Consider the following 22,473-nt stretch of genomic DNA (forward strand, 5'->3'; position numbering starts at 1 on the left):
AGGGCTGGGAAGACACATGGGGGAGGGGGCACGAGGACTGGGAAGACACATGGGGGAGGGGGCACGAGGGCTGGGAAGACACATGGGGGAGGGGGCACAAGGGCTGGGAAGACAGGCGGTGGCATGAGGCAGGTGAAACATAGGGGGTAGCATTAGGGCTGGAGACAGGCATGTGGGTCCTATTGAGGCATGGGGCTGGTGAGACACAGGGTGAATGAGGCTATATAGCGGCCACACTAGCTAGGAACCTGTTAATAAATACTAGTTTTATATGACAGAATATGCTTCCGCAATATAAGGGTTAGTAATAATAGTTTCTGCAAAACTGGTCGTCAGCATTTTGTTATGACATTAGTGAGCTGCAGGTTAGCGGTTCCCCCACAGACGGGACCGTACAGTATACTCATTGTTACACTGGTGTCTGTCACAGGCGCAATCACAAGGAATTTCCTCATCTCTTCATTTTCTCTTCAGTGACCTTCACCTAAAGCTGCACAACCCCATACATCAGAGATTGATTGCAGCAATCGTGCGGTTCTGCAATCGATTGAAAAAGGGAAAGATTTTTATACACAATCGATTGCAAATTGCACGATTGCTGCAATCGATCTCTGATGTACGGGGGCCTTATGGGTGCTTTTAGTTATCTAAACTGCTTGGGGGGGGGTGTCCTAGGAAGTTGTGACACTTTAATTTACTGTCCCTTAATTTAAAGAGTCTCTACATTGAAATTCTGCATATGTCTTAGGGCGCACATCCACTAGACGACAGGCAAAAGACTGCATGGTTACCACATTGTAATTGTGCAGTCGTTTGTCTGTCTGTGATGAGCCTGCACTGACCGAGCAGTCATTCAGTGCAGGCTCATCCATCATCTGCAAACATGCTGAGTCAGGTTGTACAACATATTTGTACGATGATAGATGTCTAAATGACCAGCAATCTGCAAACGATTTTCTAATGATATCGTAATCGATCAATCGCTCAATTTGATCGTCTAGTGGATGTGTGCCTTTATATCACAAACTTGGCAAAAATCAGCCCAGCACACTCCCATATCTGACTAATGTATATATTTTTCCCTGTTTCTTTCCCACTACATTTTCTGTTCGTTGAGGGAGTAGTTAAATAGTTATTTTTGGTACTTGTGTACTTTACAGACTCAGGGGGTCATTCAGACCCGTTCGCAAGCGCAGGACGCTCGCAAGCGGGTCGATGTTGCCCCACTGCGCATGCGCACAACGGAGGGAGCTCCGTCGTGCGCATTCGCGAGACCCGGATAGCAACGGGCTCTCCGTCGCTCCGGGTCTCGCACCAAAGGGGGCATGCTGTTGGTGGGCGTGCCGGGGGCGTGCCTGCCAGACGGAGGCGTTCCCATGGGAACGCCTACCGTCTGAAGCCGGCCCCACTGACATCACTAGTGATGTCAGTGGGAGTGATTTGGGCTCTGATGGAGCCAAAATCACTCCAGGGCTTGCGGCAGAGAGACCCTACCGCAGGGTCTCCGTCGCAAGCCCGATGGTCGCGATGGTCTTGACCATCGCGACCATCATCATGGACGCTCGCATAAGCTGTGGGTGGTCACCCACAGCTATGCGAGCGTCCAGGAGGACACTCCATTTTCATGGAGGAGGGCCCTGATTCAGAGCGAGCGCTCTGATCAGAGCGTCCGGCTCTGAATCAGGGCCTCATTGCAGAGAGAACCCAATGAATGTTTTAAATGGTAATTGTGTACTTTACATACACAAGTACCGAAAGTTGTCCCCACCTAAAGAAGAAAGTTGTCCGCTCGCCACGCTTTGCGCTCAATGGCTCCCTACGATCGCCACAAGGTTATATTCCCCCTCTATGCCCACTTTGATGGTAGTGAATGACACTGGCTGATGACGTCAGGGTCCTCTCCGTGAAGGGGATTTAGACATTACCATGATTGATAATAATAATAATGAGTGTAGGACACTTGGGTTCTCTCTGCAATGAGTCCGTAAAGTACACAAGTACCGTTTTTTTTTTTTTTTATAGATCATATTAATTTTTAACTATTCAGAACTATAGCAGCAATACATCTCCTCCAACTGTACCGTATCCTTTGTGCAGAATGTCTCACCATCATACTAAGCTCTGAAAGGTTATAAAGCGCAGAGTGATAAACCACCAGCCAATCCGCTCCCAACTGTCATTTTTCAAACACAGCCTGTAACATGACATTTAGGAGCTGAGTGGCTTGTGGTTTATCACTTTATAACTTTTCGGAGCTTTAGTACATCTCCCCTAAGCAGCTTTGCTGACAGTTTAATCATGGGACAGTAAACGGCCATAAACCACATTTATATAAGGAGTTTATCTTATCATCCCCGCAGAACCCCGTGTTACACTGACTTCCTCCAGCATGCCCTTGTCACCCAGCCAGTACACACCCATGGATTTAATGCTTCTCTCTTCCCTCAGTTCATGTTTCGTTTAGAGGTCAACAAAATAGGAAGCAATTTGCACTGATTCATTACTTTGCAATGCGTGTCCCCTGATTATACTGTTCTTTCTGCAGTTCCTTTTTGCCATTAGCCAGTACTCTGTAAAATCGGATATCTCACTACTCTCCCGATATCTCTGCAAGACCCTTGAATTAGATAGGGGTCTAGTTACTAAGTAGTGTTAGGAGACAGAGTGGAAAGTGATAAGGTGCCAGCCAATCAGCTCCCAACTATCATTTTTCAAACACAGCCTGTGAGATGACAGTTGGGAGCTGATTGGCTGTCACCTTATCACTTTTCACCCTGTCTCCTAACACTGCTTAGTACATAGACCCCATAGAGTCCTAACATAATCCCAGAAGAACGCGACTTGCAATAACTTGAATAGCGTCCTTGTGCCCCAGGGGGCCCATTTATCATTGATCGCTTTTGCAACGCGATCAGGGCATACCAGTAAACGCCCCTGATCGCATTGCAAAAAGCGATCTCTTCGGCCGGATGCATCATCCGGGAAATGCAGGTACACTGGCTCCGATATTTCCGGAGAGCGGTGCAGGGGGTGGGTGCGCATGCGGTAATGGAGGGATCACAGTGGTCCCTCCTTTAATACATCCGGGGGATAGTTAGTATTTGAGGTAAACCCCCGGGTGTTTTCGGGGATTTTACCCCAAATACAGTTTGATAAATGGGCCAAGGCCCTGCCCGCCTCGAAAGAAAGAGCATTGGGATCCGGGCTGGTGGCCTGGTCTCCAGTATGCCTTAAATCTGTACTATGGCCTATCTGAGACTCCCAGACATTTTGGGGTCTATGTACTAAGCAGTGATAAGGTGCCAGCCAATCAGCTCCCAACTGTCATTTTTCAAACGCAGCCTGTGAGATGACAGTTGGGAGCTGATTGGCTGGCACCTTATCACTTTTCACTCTGTCTCTTATCACTGCTTAGTACATAGACCCCTTAATCCCCGTCCTGCTTACAGCCCCAGCCCAATATCAAGGAAGGGGGTGTGACAATATACGAGGCACTTAAATTAAGCATGTATAAGTCACGTCACTCAGAACCAATCATAATTGTTTTTTAAAATACATAATGTAGTGGTATAAATGTAAATTGTACGGGGTATCCAGGCTAGCTCTGTCACATAGTGAAATAGTGCATTGTGGCAGATGAATTTACCTGTTTTCCATACATTGTGTTTCAGTCTAAAACTTAACTAGCTGTAACTTTTATGTTCTTTCTTAAATAATAACGGCGCAGTATCTCAGCCATTTCTCATTTGTGTCAGCACAGGAATTCCGTCGGTCAGCATTGCACAAAGATCTATTGATTTCTGTGCTGCATTTTTCCGGGGATGTGTTGTGCACAGAGCCCAGATAGCCAGCGGGAATGTTCTGCAGCGAGTCTCCGAGTCTTCACCCCTCCTACGCATTTTATGAAATTCAAAATGCCTCTATTAATATTTAACTGTTGACGCGGAAATATCAGGGCATGTAATATGGATTAGCGATGCCGCCTCCTTGAAATACTAGAACACAAATTTATTTATGGTAGGGAAAATGTAATTTATTTTTTTGTTCATACTCCATTAGATGTTCTGTGTTTATAAAATAATTTAGCAAATTATCGAGACCTATTTGGGGATAGTTTTATTTTGACTTATTTCCTTTTATTGAATAAAAAACCGAGCGACTATGAAAATGATCTATTACCCAGCGCAAACGATGATACTATAATTATTGTGTGTGTGTGGTTTTTTTTTTCTAGTACAATTTCAAAAGTGGTTAAATTCATTTTGGTTATGGCCCAGATTTTCCTCTGTACAAGATTTTGCAAATCTGTTTATATCGCCTGACCTCATTTATATCACTTGTCGTTCCATCATTATTACTCTCTCTCACCTCTTTATATTTTCCAAGCCAGATTCCCTTCTGGTTGCCCTACATGTATATTTTGGATCGATTATACCAGATGTTCGTTATAGGTGTAATACACGTTATGTAGAGCTGGGAACGCTATGTGAGGCCACAGGCCGGGTATTTATTATAATAATATGGAAGTGTTACTGAAATGACAGCACTTTGCATATTTATAAATATATAATAATAACAATTATAATCTCATTTCTAAGGCGCCACAAAGTGTATATAACTATAGTTAACTGTTTAATATATATGGGACTACTGTAAATTCTAACTATATTACAAATCACAGACCCTATAAAGGAAAAAGACCTTGTGTGTGTGCTCATAATTGATTCATTCTTTAAATGATTTTTAGGACCGTGGCCGCCGAGGTGCGCAAACAAATCTCAGGACAATATGGCTCGCCGCAGCTCCACAAAAACGTAAGCGTCGGCAGTGGAGTGTCGCATCACGCCTCGGTAAGTTACTCCGCGCTACTTGTAACCTTTCTGGTGTCACAGGAGAAGATTTATTGTGTGGTAAATTTGTTTGCATCTCTTATGTGTCAAAATTGCTAATTTTGATTATGTACTGTATATTAAATTTGTTATATTTTACTAATGCTGGGCATACACTGCCAGATAAATGTCTGTCTGACCTACAGACATTTTATCTGGCCGGCTGCCAGCCGCAGATGTCCGCGGCATACACTGTGAGAGAAATCTCACAGTGTATAGCCCGACATCCGTGCTCCGCCCCCGGGGGAGGAGACATTTCCCTGTTCCTTCCGTAGGAAGGAACACAGGAAATGTCTGTCTGTCGGCTGCGCTGGGCATACTCTGCCCGATGCGGCCGACAGTTACCAGGTAAATATCGCATCGGACGGGCATGCGACGGGCAATATTTAACCCTCGGTCGCCCCCCCCCCCCACGCTACAATTATCGCGGCGATCCGCCGATATCGTGCGGATCGTCCCGATAATTGCAGCGTGTATGGCCAGCATAAGAGAAGCCTTGTCTAAATATTTTGTTTCAAAGTCAAGTGGTTATTACATTGTAGTAAATTTTATTAAGCTTCACTCTGAAGCGCAGTCCAACAATCTTTTGGGTCTATTTGGTTAGGAGAAGATGTATACCAATATTTTATGACTATTGGACAATGTGGTATCTGTTGGGCATAAGCAGAGCCTTATGGTGCATACACACGGTCAGATTTGTCAGATGAACGATTGAACGATTTTACGAAAGATTTGAACGATTTTTGACTGCATTAAAATGAATGGAAAGGGAAACAGTATAAAGTTTTGTGTAGTTTTAAAAGTTGTGTAACATTTATACTAAGCTGAAGAGACACCCACAGCTTGTAACAATGTAGCCACGTCCTCTTATTAGATTGTAGCGTTGGTTTTGTTGCCCATCATTAGAGATTTTATATGTAACTGTTCATGCCTGAAGATGCCGGATAAGAGCCGAAATCAGGTCCATCTATAAATATTTTTGTTTAAGCAAATGAGTAATTTTAGCGCCAGTCTCCCGGCTCTTGTGGGCGTAACTTCTGCAGCAAGAATCACTCTACATCGCAAACAATAGTGTCTGCTTTCCATTGGGAACTATGGTTGAGGCCTAAGTAAGCTGGGCAGTTACGTAGTTCACAATGCGCAAATGTTTCCAATCTAAACTTGGCAATGTGCAGAATCTATAGGGGATCCTTATTCACTATTCAAAGGCTTGTTCACACCTATCTGCTTTTATTGCCCCTTTTTTACACAGTAATAATTGACATCTGTATTTACAAAATGTAAGGGTTAGTAGTGCCATTCTCACCATTACGTCCGAAAGTGTTAATGTCGCCTTTACAGTTTTAGAAAATATCACACCCTATTTTTCATGCATTAACGGGCAGCGCAGTTGGTGTAGTGGTTAGCATTGCTGTCTCACAGCCCTGCGGGATTCGCAACCATTCAGCTACAAGACCATTAGTGAGATCAGGCATAGAGGTCAGAACTATGTGCAGGCCATTCAGCTTCTTCCACATCAAAGCTGGCAAATTATTTTTGAATGGACATTGCTTTATCCCCAGGGGTATTGTTATGCTGATACAGGAAAGAGCCTTCTCCAAACTAGTGTCGCATATCAATTTAATCAGTACAGTCTCCTTGTGCATCCATATGGTTGCGGCTGACATGGCCGGACACTTTAATTAGAAGTGGTGTCCACATTCCTTTTGACCATGTAGTGTAAAGCCCTCATATTATGCCGTACAGAGAATTCTTGTTCAGGAACATCCGTTTTGCAATGCTAACGTACCATAATAACCATGTTTCTGTGATATAGGTAGCTCTAATATTCATTGCCCTGTGGAGATGTCATTCACTCACCGGGCGATTTTGTGCTTTGCTACCCTGTATGTTCCAGGTGCCTCTTACTGACGTGGTGGACCCGGTGGACTATGAGGATTATCTCATCAGTCATCCAGTGGCCGTTGACTCAGGTCCCCTAAGAGACCTGTATGAGTTTCCCGCCGATGATGTAGAGGTCGTGTACACGCCGAGGGAATGTCGAACAGTGGTCTCATCCGTGCCAGAAGAGAGGTGATGGTCTGAGTAATTCACATGGCTCGGTTATTGGGGAGTATTACAGTGATGACTTAGACCATTGTGATCTACTGGTCAGTCTGGTTAGACCTTACAACCAAAGCTGGTCATGTTAGACCCAACAAGCTCTCAGTGATTGTCCAGCCCAATGATAATCTGATCAGAGGTCCATTTTATTTGGCAAGACCGGTATGCAAGCGGGCAAGGTGACCTCTGTGTCTTATCCTTGAGGTCTTCAGTCTGGCAGGAAGTGTTGTGTCTGTTGGGGGACACTAATGTTATCAACCCAATGAATACCCTTATCTGTCCGGCTTTACCCTACACTTGTGGGGCCATATTGTCACCGGGTTACATTGGGAGAGTTTAAGTGAAATCACCTTTGGGTTCGCCAGACATTAAGGGGAAATTAGCGGTGGTATGATGCCAAGTATCTTGTCACCTTTGTAGTTAAGTTTTCCTGTTGATTAACAAAATTAGGATATTTGGCACACAAGTAATATATCTGACTACAGACCTTTTGCTGTTTCATCTAAGGGGTAAATTTACTAAAGTGAGAGTTTTTAAAATTGGTGATGTTGCCCATAGCAACCAATCAGATTCTAGCTATTATCTTCTAGAAGGTTCCAATTAAATGTTAAGTAGAATCTGATTGGTTGCTATGGGCAACATCTCCAATTCTAAAGACTCTCACGTTAGTAAATTTAGCCCTAAGGCTTAATGTGTTTTTGTCCTTGCAGTGAAATGGATCCTCATGTCAAAGATTGTATACGAAGTTACACAGAGGACTGGGCCGTAGTCAATCGAAAGTAAGTTTGTTGGTCATTCCATAGAATCGTGCACCCGCTGATAATTTATGCTTCATGTTCTGCAGTAGGAGGACTCAGAGAGTGAGTAGGCTCCACCCCCGAGGAAGCAGGGCACTGGAAGAAATCTGACTACTCCTCTCCTCTGTACATCCCGCCCCCGCTCTCTACACCCTGCCCCTGCTCTGCGCCTGGCCAGTTTTTATTTCCACTGCACTTTCTAGGAGGCCGCGTCCTTTACCTATTTACATTTATTTACTTTTCTGTTTACTATTTTATTTCTTCTTGCACACACATGCTTAGATTAAGGGTCTCATGCAGTGGTGGTAACCTCGTTGGAAGGGTATTCTGGCACTTGTAGTTCCACAACTGCGACAGGTTGTCTACTTGGTTTATGTTCTGGTCTGGGTCAGGCATTTTTTTTTCTCCCAATAGATATGACTGATACGAGTCATGCATTAGGAATTGGATTTCATAGCCTGTACAGGAATCGCTTGATTTAGGCACGGTTGAGAATTGCGGATCGAGGACAATTAATATTACTGCTCTCTCGGTGGATTTGTATCCACAGACTGTTATAAATAACTTGGTCACCATCATCACTGATACCTGCAATAGCACTGGTTTATTCAGAGTTGCTTTATAGATGTACCACCTCCAGATTCACGCAGAACTTCCCAAAATTCATGAGCCCCCCCCCCCCCCCAAAACATTCTAGGATTGTAAAACAGTGTGACGTTTACTAAATACAAACAAATCGGCTTTGCCTTCGTTCCCGGTAAATGGTCCCATACTGGAAAACATAACGGATGCAGCGCTGGGAGTTGAGTCAGAAGCTCCCAGTAAATGGCAATAAAAAAGTTCCCAAATGAGCGATTTAAAAAATAAACACTTTATTAAAAATAAATGTCCGTGGGTCTGATTCGCTACGGATCGCAATATTGCGTACGCACGCAGTTCAACTGCTATAGCGAGCCACTCCAATACGATCGCAGTGCAAACTCAGCACCACATAAGGCCACCCACTTTGCCATCGGTACAGTCGAGTACCCTCGGACCCATACGCACACTTGCACAAGCCCTGACCTTACTCAGAAATTGCTGACAGCCACGCGCGCTGTGAGACCTCACACTGCATATGGAATCGCAGTGGATAATTTATGCACGCCCCCCTGCAACGGTGTGCGAACGCACTGACACGCCTGCGTTTCCCCGCTCCCCTCCCCGTCACTGACGTCAGAATCCTGACCGCTGGTACCCCGTAGGTGAGTATCTGGGGTTAGGGAAAGGATAGGCACTAGAGTTAGAGTTGGGCACTAAGGGGGTAGGGTTAGGTTTAGGCTGCGGGGAGGTTAGGGTTAGGCACCAGGGAGGGTTAGGATAGGGGTAAGGGTTAATGGTACTATACTTGCGTACCACAGTTGGGATGCCACTGTCAGTATGCTGACCTGTGGCATACCGACTGCCGGGAAATCATACCCAACCCGACACTGGCATAGATATTTACTGGTTTCAGCAGCATAAGTGATTAGCAGGGATTTATAAAACCCTGACGCAGGCATCATAGCATCCAATTGTATTCAAAGAGCAACTGTTCATGTTTACAGGTACCAGACACTCTCTGTAGGATGTGAAGACCTTGCTGAAACGCACAGAAGGAATCCAGTAACGATAAATCAATGGAATTGGGAAAAGCTGCACAAATGAATTAGCTAAAGTAATTTGCAGGCGGAAAAGTGCCTTTAAAATTAAGCAATATTTCAGTAATTAATTGGCTGCAGGGTTGAGGTGAGACGTTCTTCCTACTAACCCGCGACATAGGTGTCTGAGAGATAAGTTCGGAAAAAGTTACAGGTGCGATCTCACTTTTACTCATTCCACCACCCACTAATCAGAGCTGTATATGTAACAGATACCAGAAGCTGGGAACGGGCTTTAATCCCAACACCCTGGACAAGCAGAAGGACAGACAGAAGGGGTTACCCAAACAGGTCTTTGAGTCTGACGAAGGGCCGGACAGCAGCAGCTATCAGGATGAACAGGTGCAGTATTGCAAGTTCCTCTCCACATGTGTGAAAAGTGTTTTACTACAGAATGAAATTATGATTGTCACGTAAAATACCACTATGTATCTAATTATACAGTATATAGGCAGAGATGTACAGCAGTAAATAATCCATTGTGAGGGAACATTAAGAAACAGCGCCCCCTGTGGTGATTTACTCAAACTACATCTGAAATGTGTTTTTTATTTTTTATTTTTATAGTTTTTTTAACTAAAGGTGCCCACACACATAGCGACATTTTAAACGATTTGGCCGATTTCGACGAATCGTGACGACGAATCGGGTAAAAAAAAGTACAAATCGTGAGTTTATACTCACGAGCACGATGCCGATGCGCGTCCCCGCTCGTCGTACATCGCATCTTCTGATCTGCCGTGCTGTAGGGCAGATTAGCCAATCTGGGATACAATGCATTGGCTGCAAGATAGATCTTTAGTCAGATTGGACATTTTTAACTCCAAATCGTGATCACGACGGCAAGGGAGCTCCCGTGAAAGTTCATGAGGAAATTGGCCATAAAATCGTATCGTGAGGACATCGGTATGTGTGTGGGCACCTTAAAACTCATTAATGGCCTATTATTTTTAATAAAAATAGTCATCCTTTTTATGCACAAAAAGTATTTTCTTTCATACTAATTTTATTGCAGCTGCTAGCCCGGATTTATATCGGGTCCCTCTGGCTAAAGAAGATTTTTTCAGTCTTATTATATTTATAAAATCTGCAAAACAGCATTGATGTGACGTTTGTAATAAGAATATTGTCCCCCCCACTCCCCAGGATGACCTGAAGAGACGATCGATGTCCATTGACGACACGCCGCGAGGAAGCTGGGCTTGCAGCATCTTTGACCTCAAAAACTCCCTGCCCGACGCCCTGCTCCCAAACCTCCTGGACCGTACGCCCAACGAGGAGATAGACCACCAAAACGAACACCAAAGAAAGTCCAACAGGCACAAAGAAGTCTTTGCACTACATCCAGCTCAGGACGAGGTATTTGGCCTATAAATGCCACAGCCTGTGTTGCATAGCGTAGACTCTGTATATACCGTATACCGGCCGCAGCAGCTCGCTGACCAGTTTATGCTAATGCATGAATCCACCTTTGTATACTAGAAATCTGTGCGACTGCTCTGATGTCCGCAGCCGCCATCACATATCCCCGCCCACTGCTCTGATGTCCGCAGCCGCCATCACCTATCCCCGCCTACTGCTCTGACGTCCGTAGCCGGCATCACCTATCCCTGCCTACTGCTCTGACGTCCGCAGCCGCCATCACCTATCCCCGCCCACTGCTCTGACGTCTGCAGCTGCCATCACCTATCCCCGCCCACTGCTCTGACGTCTGCAGCTGCCATCACCTATCCCCGCCCACTGCTCTGACGTCCGCAGCTGCCATCACCTATCCCCGCCCACTGCTCTGACGTCTGCAGCTGCCATCACCTATCCCCGCCTATTGCTCTGACATCCGCAGCCGCCATAATTAGTATCTGGACTTTCACCAAGCTGGGTGCGAAAGATCCGGCTGAAAGTGAGAGATTGACATTCAGAATGTTGACATTACAATGTCAACAGGATCAAAATGTCAACCTAGACTTTAGGTTGACATTCAAAAATACCGATATTCATAATGTTGGCATCCAACCAGTCAACACTAGAATGTCATCATTTTTTATTTTTGGGGTTAGGCTAAAATAAGCAGCAATATTCTGGTGTCAGTATGTAAATGTCGAAATTATGAACATGTTGGCATTTTTTAATGTCGACATATTGGTTGTCGGCCTAAAGTCCATGTCGGCACTCTGAATTTTGGTACCATACACATAAGAGGCGTCCCATCTCCATCCATGCACCGCAATTGAGCAACGGATTCTGTGTGTGTGCCCACTGCACTCCCATGAGACAGACGTGTTCTGTCTAACTCTGTGGTCGCTGCCCTGAAATGCCCATATCATGGAGAATGTCCTCTATCGATAGACGGACCAATCCGTGCGCACCGGCAATCTCCGTCTGTGTGCGGATTCCTTGTCTGAAACCCGCCAGATCTGTGCACAGTGCGACTCGTGTGAGAATCAGAATGAGGGGGCTTCTCCTGAACACATCGAGATTCTATTGCAGCATAAATTTCCAAAAACAAAACCCGCGCATATTGCTGTGTATACATAATACGTATCTTTTAATTTAGTGTGTGTGTGTCTGTATGTATATAGATATATATGTATTTAGATATAACTTGTTATCCTCCTTTAATCCGTGTTCCAGTTTGAGACACTATACTAGTTTATCAATGGGAGTGCAGAATCTCTTTAAAATGTGTTTTTTTTTTTTTTTTCATAACTTACCCCCCTGCTTGTCTTATCGCTTGAGCCAGTCAGTGAAACGTAACCTAAATGTGTTCGTATTTCACCCACAGGATGACCCTATTGAGCGTCTCGGCGTGCCTGAGGTGCCGAGAGAACATTTTGGGCAGAAGCTGCTGGTGAAATGCTTGTCCCTCAAGTAAGTTATCTCCTCTACACAACAAGGCTCCCGAGATATCCCTTTTCCTTTTCTGTTTCTATGTAATTGGGGACATAACACAGATCTGCTCCCTGGTTACAGATGTTGGGGTCAGTACAGGGGAACAAGGGGAACTGTCCCTGAGGAGACACTTAGAATAGTTGGAACAGGACAAAACTATAAGCCTGGGGCAATTTATGTAGTAAGAGTTGGAAGAGGGCTGAGAGGAGCCAATGACATACAGTCCTCTACTGATCAATAATCTACTGACATACAGTCCTCTACTGATCATCTACTGACATACAGTCCTCTACTGATCAATAATCTAATGACATACAGTCCTATACTGATAAACAATCTACTGACATACAGTCCTCTACTGATCAATAATCTATTGACATACAGTCCTCTACTGATCAATAATCTACTGACATACAGTCCTCTACTGACCAATAATCTACTGACATACAGTCCTCTACTGATCAATAATCTACTGACATACAGTCCTCTACTGATCATCTACTGACATACAGTCCTCTACTGACCAATAATCTACTGACATACAGTCCTCTACTGATAATCTACTGACATACAGTCCTCTACTGATCAATAATCTACTGACATACAGTCCTCTACTGATCAATAATCTACTGACATACAGTCCTCTACTGATCAATAATCTACTGACATACAGTCCTCTACTGATAATCTACTGACATACAGTCCTCTACTGATCAATAATCTACTGACATACAGTCCTCTACTGATAATCTACTGACCAATAATCTACTGACATACAGTCCTCTACTGATCAATAATCTACTGACATACAGTCCTCTACTGATCAATAATCTACTGACATACAGTCCTCTACTGATCAATAATCTACTGACATACAGTCCTCTACTGATAATCTACTGACATACAGTCCTCTACTGATCAATAATCTACTGACATACAGTCCTCTACTGATAATCTACTGACATACAGTCCTCTACTGATCAATAATCTACTGACATACAGTCCTCTACTGATAATCTACTGACCAATAATCTACTGACATACAGTCCTCTACTGATCAATAATCTACTGACATACAGTCCTCTACTGATAATCTACTGACCAATAATCTACTGACATACAGTCCTCTACTGATCAATAATCTACTGACATACAGTCCTCTACTGATCAATAATCTACTGACATACAGTCCTCTACTGATCATCTACTGACATACAGTCCTCTACTGACATACAGTCCTCTACTGATAATCTACTGACATACAGTCCTCTACTGATCAATAATCCCTGTAATCAGGAGCTATATGATACATTGTGCACTGGGTCTGATGTATTCTGTGGGTTTAGGAATAAATGGAGGAAAATACTTTTAATTAGTCAGACGTGTGTGTGTGTGTGTGTTTAGACCTGAGAGTGCCGCCGTTATTTGCTGGAATTGTATTTGGTCTTGGAACACGGACCCTGGAGGGGAACCTGGGCTAGTAGCAGTTGAATCGTGGAGCGCCGGCCTGTCTGGCAGCATAGCCGACGGAGTGCAGGGGGGGGGGGATGGGTGCAAAGCCGCTCCCACGCCGACATTCATTGGACAGTGACGTCATGACATCAGGGCAGATCCGAAATATTCAGATTTCCTGAAAATCTTGGATAACAGAATTTGAGATATGGGAGATTTTATATATATATAATATTTTCACACACAAACCAGTGCTACTTGAGTGTTGTGTAGTTCATTATAATGGAAGTAGTTTTGAATTGTCAAAGTACAAAGCTGCTGCTAAGTGACACAATCCCCAATGTGCATTTAATATTAATCTTGCACATATAACACCTGTTGTCATTCTATTTTTATCCTTTCTTTAAAGCCAACATAGCCGTGGCCATCTTTCTTTTTATACTACTCGAATGCTGACCAGTCTGTCTCCTCCCAACTTATTTGTACCCTGGAATCAGGCAGGAAAAGAGATTCCTAACTGAAACAAATAGGTGTTTCTGATCCACCAGACAAACCAACGAATGTATCTATAAAATTGAATAAGTATTAATTGCTGTTAGTCGGGGTGATGTTAGTATTTAGCCATGCTAGATAGTCACTGTCCTCACAATCGGCAGCTGTTCTGTAACCCTGTTACTGAGCCTCGGCTACGGTCCTGGAGCCCCAAGCGCTGGGCGCACTTGCCGCGCCAGCGACGGTCTGGCCCGGGGAGGAGAAGTGTTTTTGTTGGACGCCCCCTGAGAGGTGGAATAGATGAACATTTGCTTCATCAATAATCACACACGCCCTGGTGCTGAAATAGTCTGCGCCAGCTGCCTTGGGGCCGCCACTAACGACACGTGCCAGGCGAGGTCACACACACGTGTGCTGAGTGATCTGTGCTTGGCTGTGATCCATGTTTGTATAGTTCCTGTGCATACATGTTTGTTACTGGTTTTATGTCATTGGTTTTCCTTTATAATGAGCCTGTAATAATCTTATAGTGCATCTACCTCCCGCACACAGCACACGCAGCAGGAGGCAGCCCAGCGTAGTCCAGTAATGCAGCCTCACGTAGGAATCGCGTCACTGGGACACTTAGTAACTCTGCGCTGCTATCTGCATGACAGCTCCCACTTCTACATAGAAACATGAGGTTATGGGCACAGAAAGTGAACATATATAGATAATAAAGGATTACTGAGCCATACTTAGAGGGGTATTCAATATGAAACGTTAACTTCACTGTCGAAGTTAACGTTTCATATCGGAGTTTTTTTCTGCGTAAAGGTATGGTGCGTGCTCCCGCTTATCCCCGTATTCAATATAAAATTAACGAAAACGGGAAATTCCAAAGTTGGATTTGCGCAAAGTTACGAATTTTTCCTTAAAATAATTGTAAGACCCCCCTAAAGTTGTAAAAACATAGGGGATCACTATGGGTACCCCCGTTTTAGCCTTTAATTGGAAGTCGGGGATTTAAATAGCCGCAGCAGATGTTTTTTTCCCGACATTGAATAAGTGATGCAGAAGAGCACTTAGGTTATTTTTTTAGTTTTTCTACTTCAGGGTCCATAGGGGGTCCACAGGGTTGACCTTGGGGTATAGCTGGATCTGGATCCACGGGCACCACGCAGTTAAAGCTTTGCTGCTCCCAGGATGCACTTGGGTCCGTCCTCCTCTATACCCCTCCCCGGCCACAGGCACCTCAGTTTTAGTTGGTGCCTGGCCGGAGTCGGGTCACCCTGTCGCAGTGGGGCTGCAGGAGCAGCCCCTAAGCTTTATTTTAAAAGAGAAATTTTTTATTTTTTTCTTCTTTTTTTACACTGTTAGAGCGGCAGCATCAGACTGTCCTTTAGGACGTCCACGCTGCCGCTCCTCCCCGCTGGCGCCGCGACGCCAGTACAGCTCTGGGGATCGCGGCGGGACCCCAGAGCCTGTACTAGCCGGGCTCTGGGGACTCCCTTGACTGCTGCCGGACGCGACGGGGATCAGGTAATGCAGTCAGGAGCCTCCGGTCTCTGGGGACAGACCGGAGGCGCTAGCGGCGGCGGCGGGCTCCCCCTCAATTGAGGAATACCCCGCGTGTCCGCTAGACCACCAGGGTATCAGGCTGGTAGCGGGACCGGCAACCCGGGGGTTAATTGCTAGCCAGGGGAGGCAGCCTTCCCTGTCTAGCGGCTCCTCTCCTCAGCTCAGCGCGCCTTTCAACTAGGAGTCTGGCGTCGCTGAGCTGCTCTTATCTTACGGCCACTCCTCCTCTGAGGTCTCCGGCGGCCATCTTTACTGGCACATCGCAGACTCCCAGGCGGTATCAAGTGGACCGGTCCCCCTGTGTACCTCTCCCCTGCTAAAGGACAGTGTACACAGCGCTATAGCCCTCCCAGACACTGAATCTGGGCGGTTGATTGTAGCGGAAGGTGCAGTGAGTACTAACTTTTCTGCATTGTATGTGACTATTGCTAGTGCTGCCTGTCTGTGACTTATTCTCCTTTACTGTCAGCTTATACCTATCCCTTTCCTTCTCCTACGGCCCGGCAGGTGTGTGGGGGAAGGGCGTTTTTCTGAGACCCTCACTTATATAAAACACGTATTTGTGGGGTCAGTCACATACTGTTGTGTGCTACACAGTACCATATCTGGGCTGTTGTGTTGCATACTGGTGAGTGCGCGGGTGTTAAAACCGTAATTCCTCTGGTGATACCTGTTTCTTGTGATTTACGGTATCATGTCTGATGAGGAGACTGAGCGCTCTGTGGCTCCTGTGCTATTTTCCTGCAGACGCTGTGCTGCTGGAGTTGATGGGGAGGACTTATCTCAGGATGGTCTGTGCGGGCGGTGCCAGCTGGTACCGGGCCCCTCCAACCCCCCTGTATCACAGGACCCTCCTTGGGCGATGTTTTCACAGGTGCTGGCGTCTATTGCGGACCGGTTATCGGTCCCATCAGCGGTCCCTTCTAGGGCGTTACCGCAGCCCACCATCCCCCATTCCCCGAGGGTTCCACAAATGTTGCGGTCTTCCCCCGGGGCCCAGACTGTGGGTCCTTACTCGGGACTGCCTGTGTATGTGCAGTCTTCCCCAGGGACGCATCAGTCTGTAGTGCCTTTGCAGAGTTTTGCTCCGACGGCTCCTCCGCCTTGGGTGGATGTTCTATCCAGCTCCGTACAGAGTCTGGCGGCTTCATCCTCGGCGTTTCAGTCCATGTTGCAAGGTGATGCGCCACCAAGGGTGTCTAAACGTCCGGTTGTGAGTTCACTAGCTGCGCAGTTGTCGGACTCGGAAGTGTCCTCAGATGATGGAGAAATCCATGAGGACTCTGACTCTGATGTCATGGGGCAGGAGGTGGAAGCTAAGTCCTCCATTAATGTTCCAGCCTTGGTTAGGGCGGTGCGGGCTATCCTACATGTTGAGGATGATGCGCCGGCTCCTAGGTCGAAGTTTCCTAATTTTAAAAAGGCCAAGGTGACCTCAACTGTGTTCCCCCTGTCTGATCAATTATCGGATCATATGGCGGCGGCCTGGCAATTACCTAGTAAGAGGTTCCATCCACAGAAGAGGTTGGCGGCGAACTATCCTTTTCCTGAAGCTCATTGCAGGAAATGGGAAACTCCGCCGGCGGTGGATTCCCACGTTACCCGCTTGATCAAAAGCGCGACGTTGCCATTGCCGTCTATCTCCTCTTTGAAGGATCCCACGTACAGGAAGGTGGAGACTTGTTTAAAGTCCATTTATTCTCTTTCCGGGGCGGTGGCTCGTCCGTCCATGGCTATCTCCTGGGTGGCTAAAGCCATTGAGGCATGGGCCAATGCCTTGGAGGATACCTTTCCTGATGAGGCTCCGGATATCCAGAGAGCGTTAGTGGGACAGATGCGGGATGCAGCTTCCTATATTGGGGAAGCGTCTTTGGATGCCAGCCTGCTCACTTCTAGGGTGTCGGCTGCAGCGGTATCTGCTCGGCGCATCCTGTGGCTGAGGTCCTGGAGGGCTGATGCAGATTCAAAAAAGGGTCTGGAGGCCTTGCCTTTTAATGGTGATTTACTATTTGGTCCGGATTTGGACAGAATAGTGGATACTTTGGCTAAGTCCAAGTCGGCTTTTCTCCCTTCGGCCTCTGCGCCGGCTAAAGTGAGGAGCTCTGCCTTTCGGTCCTTTCGGGTTCAGGGTAAGGCCAAGGGCCAGTCCTTCCCGAGACATTCGGCGACCAAGGCCGCACCCAAGCCCAAGAAGCAAGCATGGAGTGCTCGACGCCCTTCTTCCAAGCAGGAGGATAAGCCTGCTGCCTGATGGGACTGGCCTCTCTCTGGGGGACCCCAGAGTGGGAGGCCGACTTCTCCAATTCGCCCAGTGTTGGCACAATACCACCACGGATGCCTGGGTTCGAGAAGTAGTCTCTCAGGGGTACGCCCTGTCTTTCGGTTCAGGCCGCCCCACCAGTTTTTCTGTAAGAGTCCTTCTCTGGACAAGACCAAAGCTGGTCAGATTCAGGTAGCTATAGAATCCTTGCTACAAGCAGGGGTCATTGTTCCCGTTCCGCAGTCTCAGCGCGGGATGGGGTACTATTCTACTCTGTTTCTGGTACAGAAACCCAATGGTTCTCATTGCCCTATCCTGAATTTGAAGTCTCTGAACAGATACCTCAGAGTTCCCAGGTTCAGGATGGAAACGTTACGTTCCATCATTCTGGCGATGGAACCCGGGGATTATATGGTCTCCCTCGATATCCAGGACGCCTATCTCCATGTGCCCATAGCACCGGCACATCAGCGGTATCTGAGGTTTGCTATCCTGAACCATCACTACCAATTTCGGGCGTTGCCTTTTGGCCTTTCCACGGCTCCGAGGGTGTTCACCAAGGTGATGGCGGTTATGGCTGCCCACCTTCGGGGTCAGGGTCTACGTCTGTTGCCGTACCTGGACGATCTTCTGCTGCTGGCGAGCTCCCCGGAGGTGCTTCTTCGACATCTCCACCTGACCATTGCTTGTCTTCAAGCACACGGGTGGTTGATAAACTGGAAGAAGTCCTCCCTGATTCCATCACAGCGGATGGTTCATTTGGGAGCCCTGCTGGATTCTCGTCAGCAGCGGATTTTCCTGACTCCAGAGAAGGTCTCCTCCCTGCAGCTGCGGATACACAGTTGCCTGAGCAGTTGCCGCCTGTCGGTCCATTCAGCTATGAGAGTTCTGGGGTCCATGGTGTCGACATTCGACATGGTGGAATTTGCCCAGTTCCATTCCCGGCCCCTGCAGGCGCTGATTCTATCGGAATGGAACGGGTTACCTCACCGGATCCGCTCTCAGATGCTGGTGTTGTCCGCGGAGGTTCGGCAGTCTTTGGCTTGGTGGCTTCAGACGGTGCATCTGGTCGAGGGGCGCCCCTTTTGGATCCCGGACTGGGTCCTGCTCACGACGGATGCCAGTCTTCGGGGTTGGGGGGCAGTGACCGGCTCATTATCGCTTCAGGGTCGTTGGTCCGCGGAAGAAGCACTTCTCCCCATCAACATCCTGGAACTGCGGGCTGTGTACAGGGCCCTGCAGTCGTCCGGCCCCGCTCTTCACGGAAGGGCGGTTCAGGTGCAGTCCGACAACGCTACCACGGTGGCGTACATCAACCACCAAGGGGGAACTCGCAGTCGGGCAGCAATGTCGGAGGTGTCTCGCATTCTTGCTTGGGCGGAGTGTCACGTTCCAGCGATCTCGGCAGTCTTCATTCCCGGAGTCCTCAATTGGGAGGCGGACTTCCTCAGCCGTCACGATGTGCATCCCGGGGAATGGTCGCTTCACCCAGAGGTGTTTCAGCTACTCGTGGACAGGTGGGGGCTGCCGGAGCTGGACTTGATGGCCTCCCGTCACAATCACAAGTTGCCCGTTTACGGGTCAAGGACAAGAGACGCAGGCGCCTGTCTGGTAGACGCTCTGTCGGTGAAATGGACGTTTCACCTGGCGCATCTGTTTCCTCCGATATCCTTACTTCCTCGGGTTCTGCGGAAATTCAAGCAGGACGGCGGCACGCTCGTGCTGGTGGCTCCGGCGTGGCCCAGTCGTCCTTGGTACTCCGATCTGAGGTGCCTCTCCATCGACGCTCCGTACCTTCTTCCTCAGCGTCGGGACCTGTTGTCTCAGGGGCCCTGCCTTTACCCGGATCTGGGTCGGCTGTCTTTGACGGCGTGGCTCTTGAGACAGCCGTCTTGAGGTCTAGGGGTTTCTCCAGTTCAGTGATTGGTACCATGCTTAGGGCACGCAAGCCTGCCTCCGCGCGGATTTACCACAGGGTGTGGCGCACTTATTTTCAGTGGTGTGAATCCAGAAACTATGATCCGCAGGTGTTCCGGGTTTCCAGAATCTTGGAATTTCTTCAATCGGGTTTGGACCTCGGCTTACGCCTGGCCTCTCTGAAGGTTCATGTGTCTGCTTTGTCCGTGTGGTTTCAGCGACGGATTGCTACACTGCCAGATGTTTACACCTTTTTCCAAGGTGTTCTCAGGATCCAGCCTCCCTTCGTGCCTCCGGTGGCTCCGTGGGACTTGACGGTGGTACTGAGGGTCTTGCAGGGTCCTCCTTTTGAGCCGCTTGAGTCGGTGGAGCTCAAGTGGCTGACGTTTAAGACCATTTTTCTCCTGGCAATTGCTTCGGCCAGGAGGGTTTCAGAATTGGGGGCGCTTTCCTGTCGCCCTCCTTTTCTGATTTTTCACCAGGACAGGGCAGTGCTCCGCACGCGTCCTGAGTTTTTGCCCAAAGTGGTTTCAAAGTTCCACATTAATCAGGAACTTGTTGTGCCAGCTTTTCAGTCACCTGATCTTTCTGCTGGTGAGGCTTCCTTGGATGTGCTCCGGGCACTTAGAATCTATGTGGACCGGACTGCTTCGGTTAGGAAGTCGGATTCTTTGTTTGTCCTCTTCGGTTTTCACAAGAGGGGTTGGCCTGCCAACAAGCAAACGTTAGCCCGTTGGCTTCGTTCAGTTATTTGTGAGGCTTATGCGCAGGAGGGTTTACCTGTGCCAGCCTCTGTTAAGGCTCATTCCACTCGTTCTGTGGGTCCCTCTTGGGCTGCTAGACGTGGCGCCTCCGCTGTTCAGCTGTGTAAGGCGGCTACTTGGTCTTCAATTCAGACGTTTTTGAGGTTTTATGCGTTTGACACCTTCGCCTCTCAGGATGCATCCTTTGGGCGCCGGGTACTCCTTTCAGCACAGGAGCGTCCCCGCCCTTAGTTGAACTGCTTTGGGACATCCCCAAGGTCAACCCTGTGGACCCCCTATGGACCCTGAAGTAGAAAACAAGAGATATGGTAAGAACTTACCTTTGTTATCTCTGTTTCTACGAAGTCCATAGGGTCCACAGGGCGCCCGCCCTGACGCACCTGGCTTCAAATGGGCTGTGTGGCTGGTCACCGGTTTTCCGTCTCCCATTTCTGTGAGTATGGTTTCTTGTGTGTTCCAGTCTTCCTTCTCTCTGTTTAGTCTCCTCCTCCGGCCTTAGCTGCTTACCAACTGAGGTGCCTGTGGCCGGGGCGGGGTATAGAGGAGGACGGACCCAAGTGCATCCTGGGAGCAGCAAAGCTTTAACTGCGTGGTGCCCGTGGATCCAGATCCAGCTATACCCCAAGGTCAACCCTGTGGACCCTATGGACTTCGTAGAAACAGAGATAACAAAGGTAAGTTCTTACCATATCTCTTGTTTTTTAAGTGGTCCCATCAAATTTGGGGTACATACAAATGGGTACTAGCATATTTTGATGTCCCTAAAGTAACTTTTTAAAAATTCTGCATTTGTGCACCTGCCGCTATAATTCTATTCTAGGAAACACGTGCCGCATACTTGCAGAATAGCCCTGAACCTATTTCCCTATTGTTATACAATTTTTTCCCATTTTTTTTGTTCACCCCAATTTTTAAATACATTTTTTGGGGTGTCCCTATTTTTTTTTTTTTTACTTTTTTTGACACAGTTCTTTTTTTTAAATGTCATTCCCAAGGGTGCAGGCTATTTTTTTTAAGCCTGCACCCCTAAACCCCAATTCTGCACTTTTTTTCGCCACCTATTCAATGGTGGAAAGTTATCCACGTTTTTTATCAAAGACTTTTCAAAACTGCGATGTCTTTGAAATTGAATACGGTGTAAAAGTAAAACCTGCGATAATGATGTCATACCTCCGATATTAACGCAAAAACTATGTTATCGCACCCATATTGAATACCCCTGTATTATATAATACAGGATATGTTGGATGAGTAGGATGAACATATATAGATAATAAAGGATTACTGAGCCATACTTATTGTATTATATAATACATGATATGTTGGATGAGTAGGATGAACATATATAGATAATAACGGATTACTGAGCCATACTTAGTGTATTATATAATACAGGATATGTTGGATGAGTAGGATGAACATATATAGATAATAACGGATTACTGAGCCATACTTAGTGTATTATATAATACAGGATATGTTGGATGAGTAGGACTAATAGTGTCATGAACATATATAGATAATAAAGGATTACTGAGCCATACTTATTGTATTATATAATACAGGATATGTTGGATGAGTAGGACTAATAGTGTCATGAACATATATAGATAATAAAGGATTACTGAGCCATACTTATACCCCTTTCAGACATACAACCCAGGAAATTTCCTG

At 46.9% G+C, this 22,473-nt stretch overlaps 1 protein-coding gene across 12 annotated transcripts in view; it reads left to right on the plus strand.

The window, feature by feature from the left end:
* DOCK7 (dedicator of cytokinesis 7) overlaps window positions 1–22,473 on the plus strand; it is a 219,732-nt gene that overhangs the window by 11,686 nt on the left and 185,573 nt on the right. For 11 of the 12 annotated variants that reach the window (XM_088447846.1, XM_088447849.1, XM_088447847.1 and 8 more), the window contains exons 2-7: window positions 4,748–4,850; window positions 6,787–6,962; window positions 7,703–7,771; window positions 9,681–9,810; window positions 10,615–10,827; window positions 12,248–12,333. In XM_088447846.1, the coding sequence (XP_088303972.1) occupies window positions 4,748–4,850; window positions 6,787–6,962; window positions 7,703–7,771; window positions 9,681–9,810; window positions 10,615–10,827; window positions 12,248–12,333 (777 nt within the window). Of the gene's footprint in view, window positions 1–4,747; window positions 4,851–6,786; window positions 6,963–7,702; window positions 7,772–9,680; window positions 9,811–10,614; window positions 10,828–12,247; window positions 12,334–22,473 lie in introns of those variants that run through there. The other variant, XM_088447855.1, reaches the window with a different exon arrangement.

Source organism: Taudactylus pleione, unplaced genomic scaffold (assembly GCF_031769625.1).
Source record: "Taudactylus pleione unplaced genomic scaffold, aTauple2 ptg000442l, whole genome shotgun sequence".
Taxonomy (NCBI): Eukaryota; Metazoa; Chordata; class Amphibia; order Anura; family Myobatrachidae; genus Taudactylus; species Taudactylus pleione.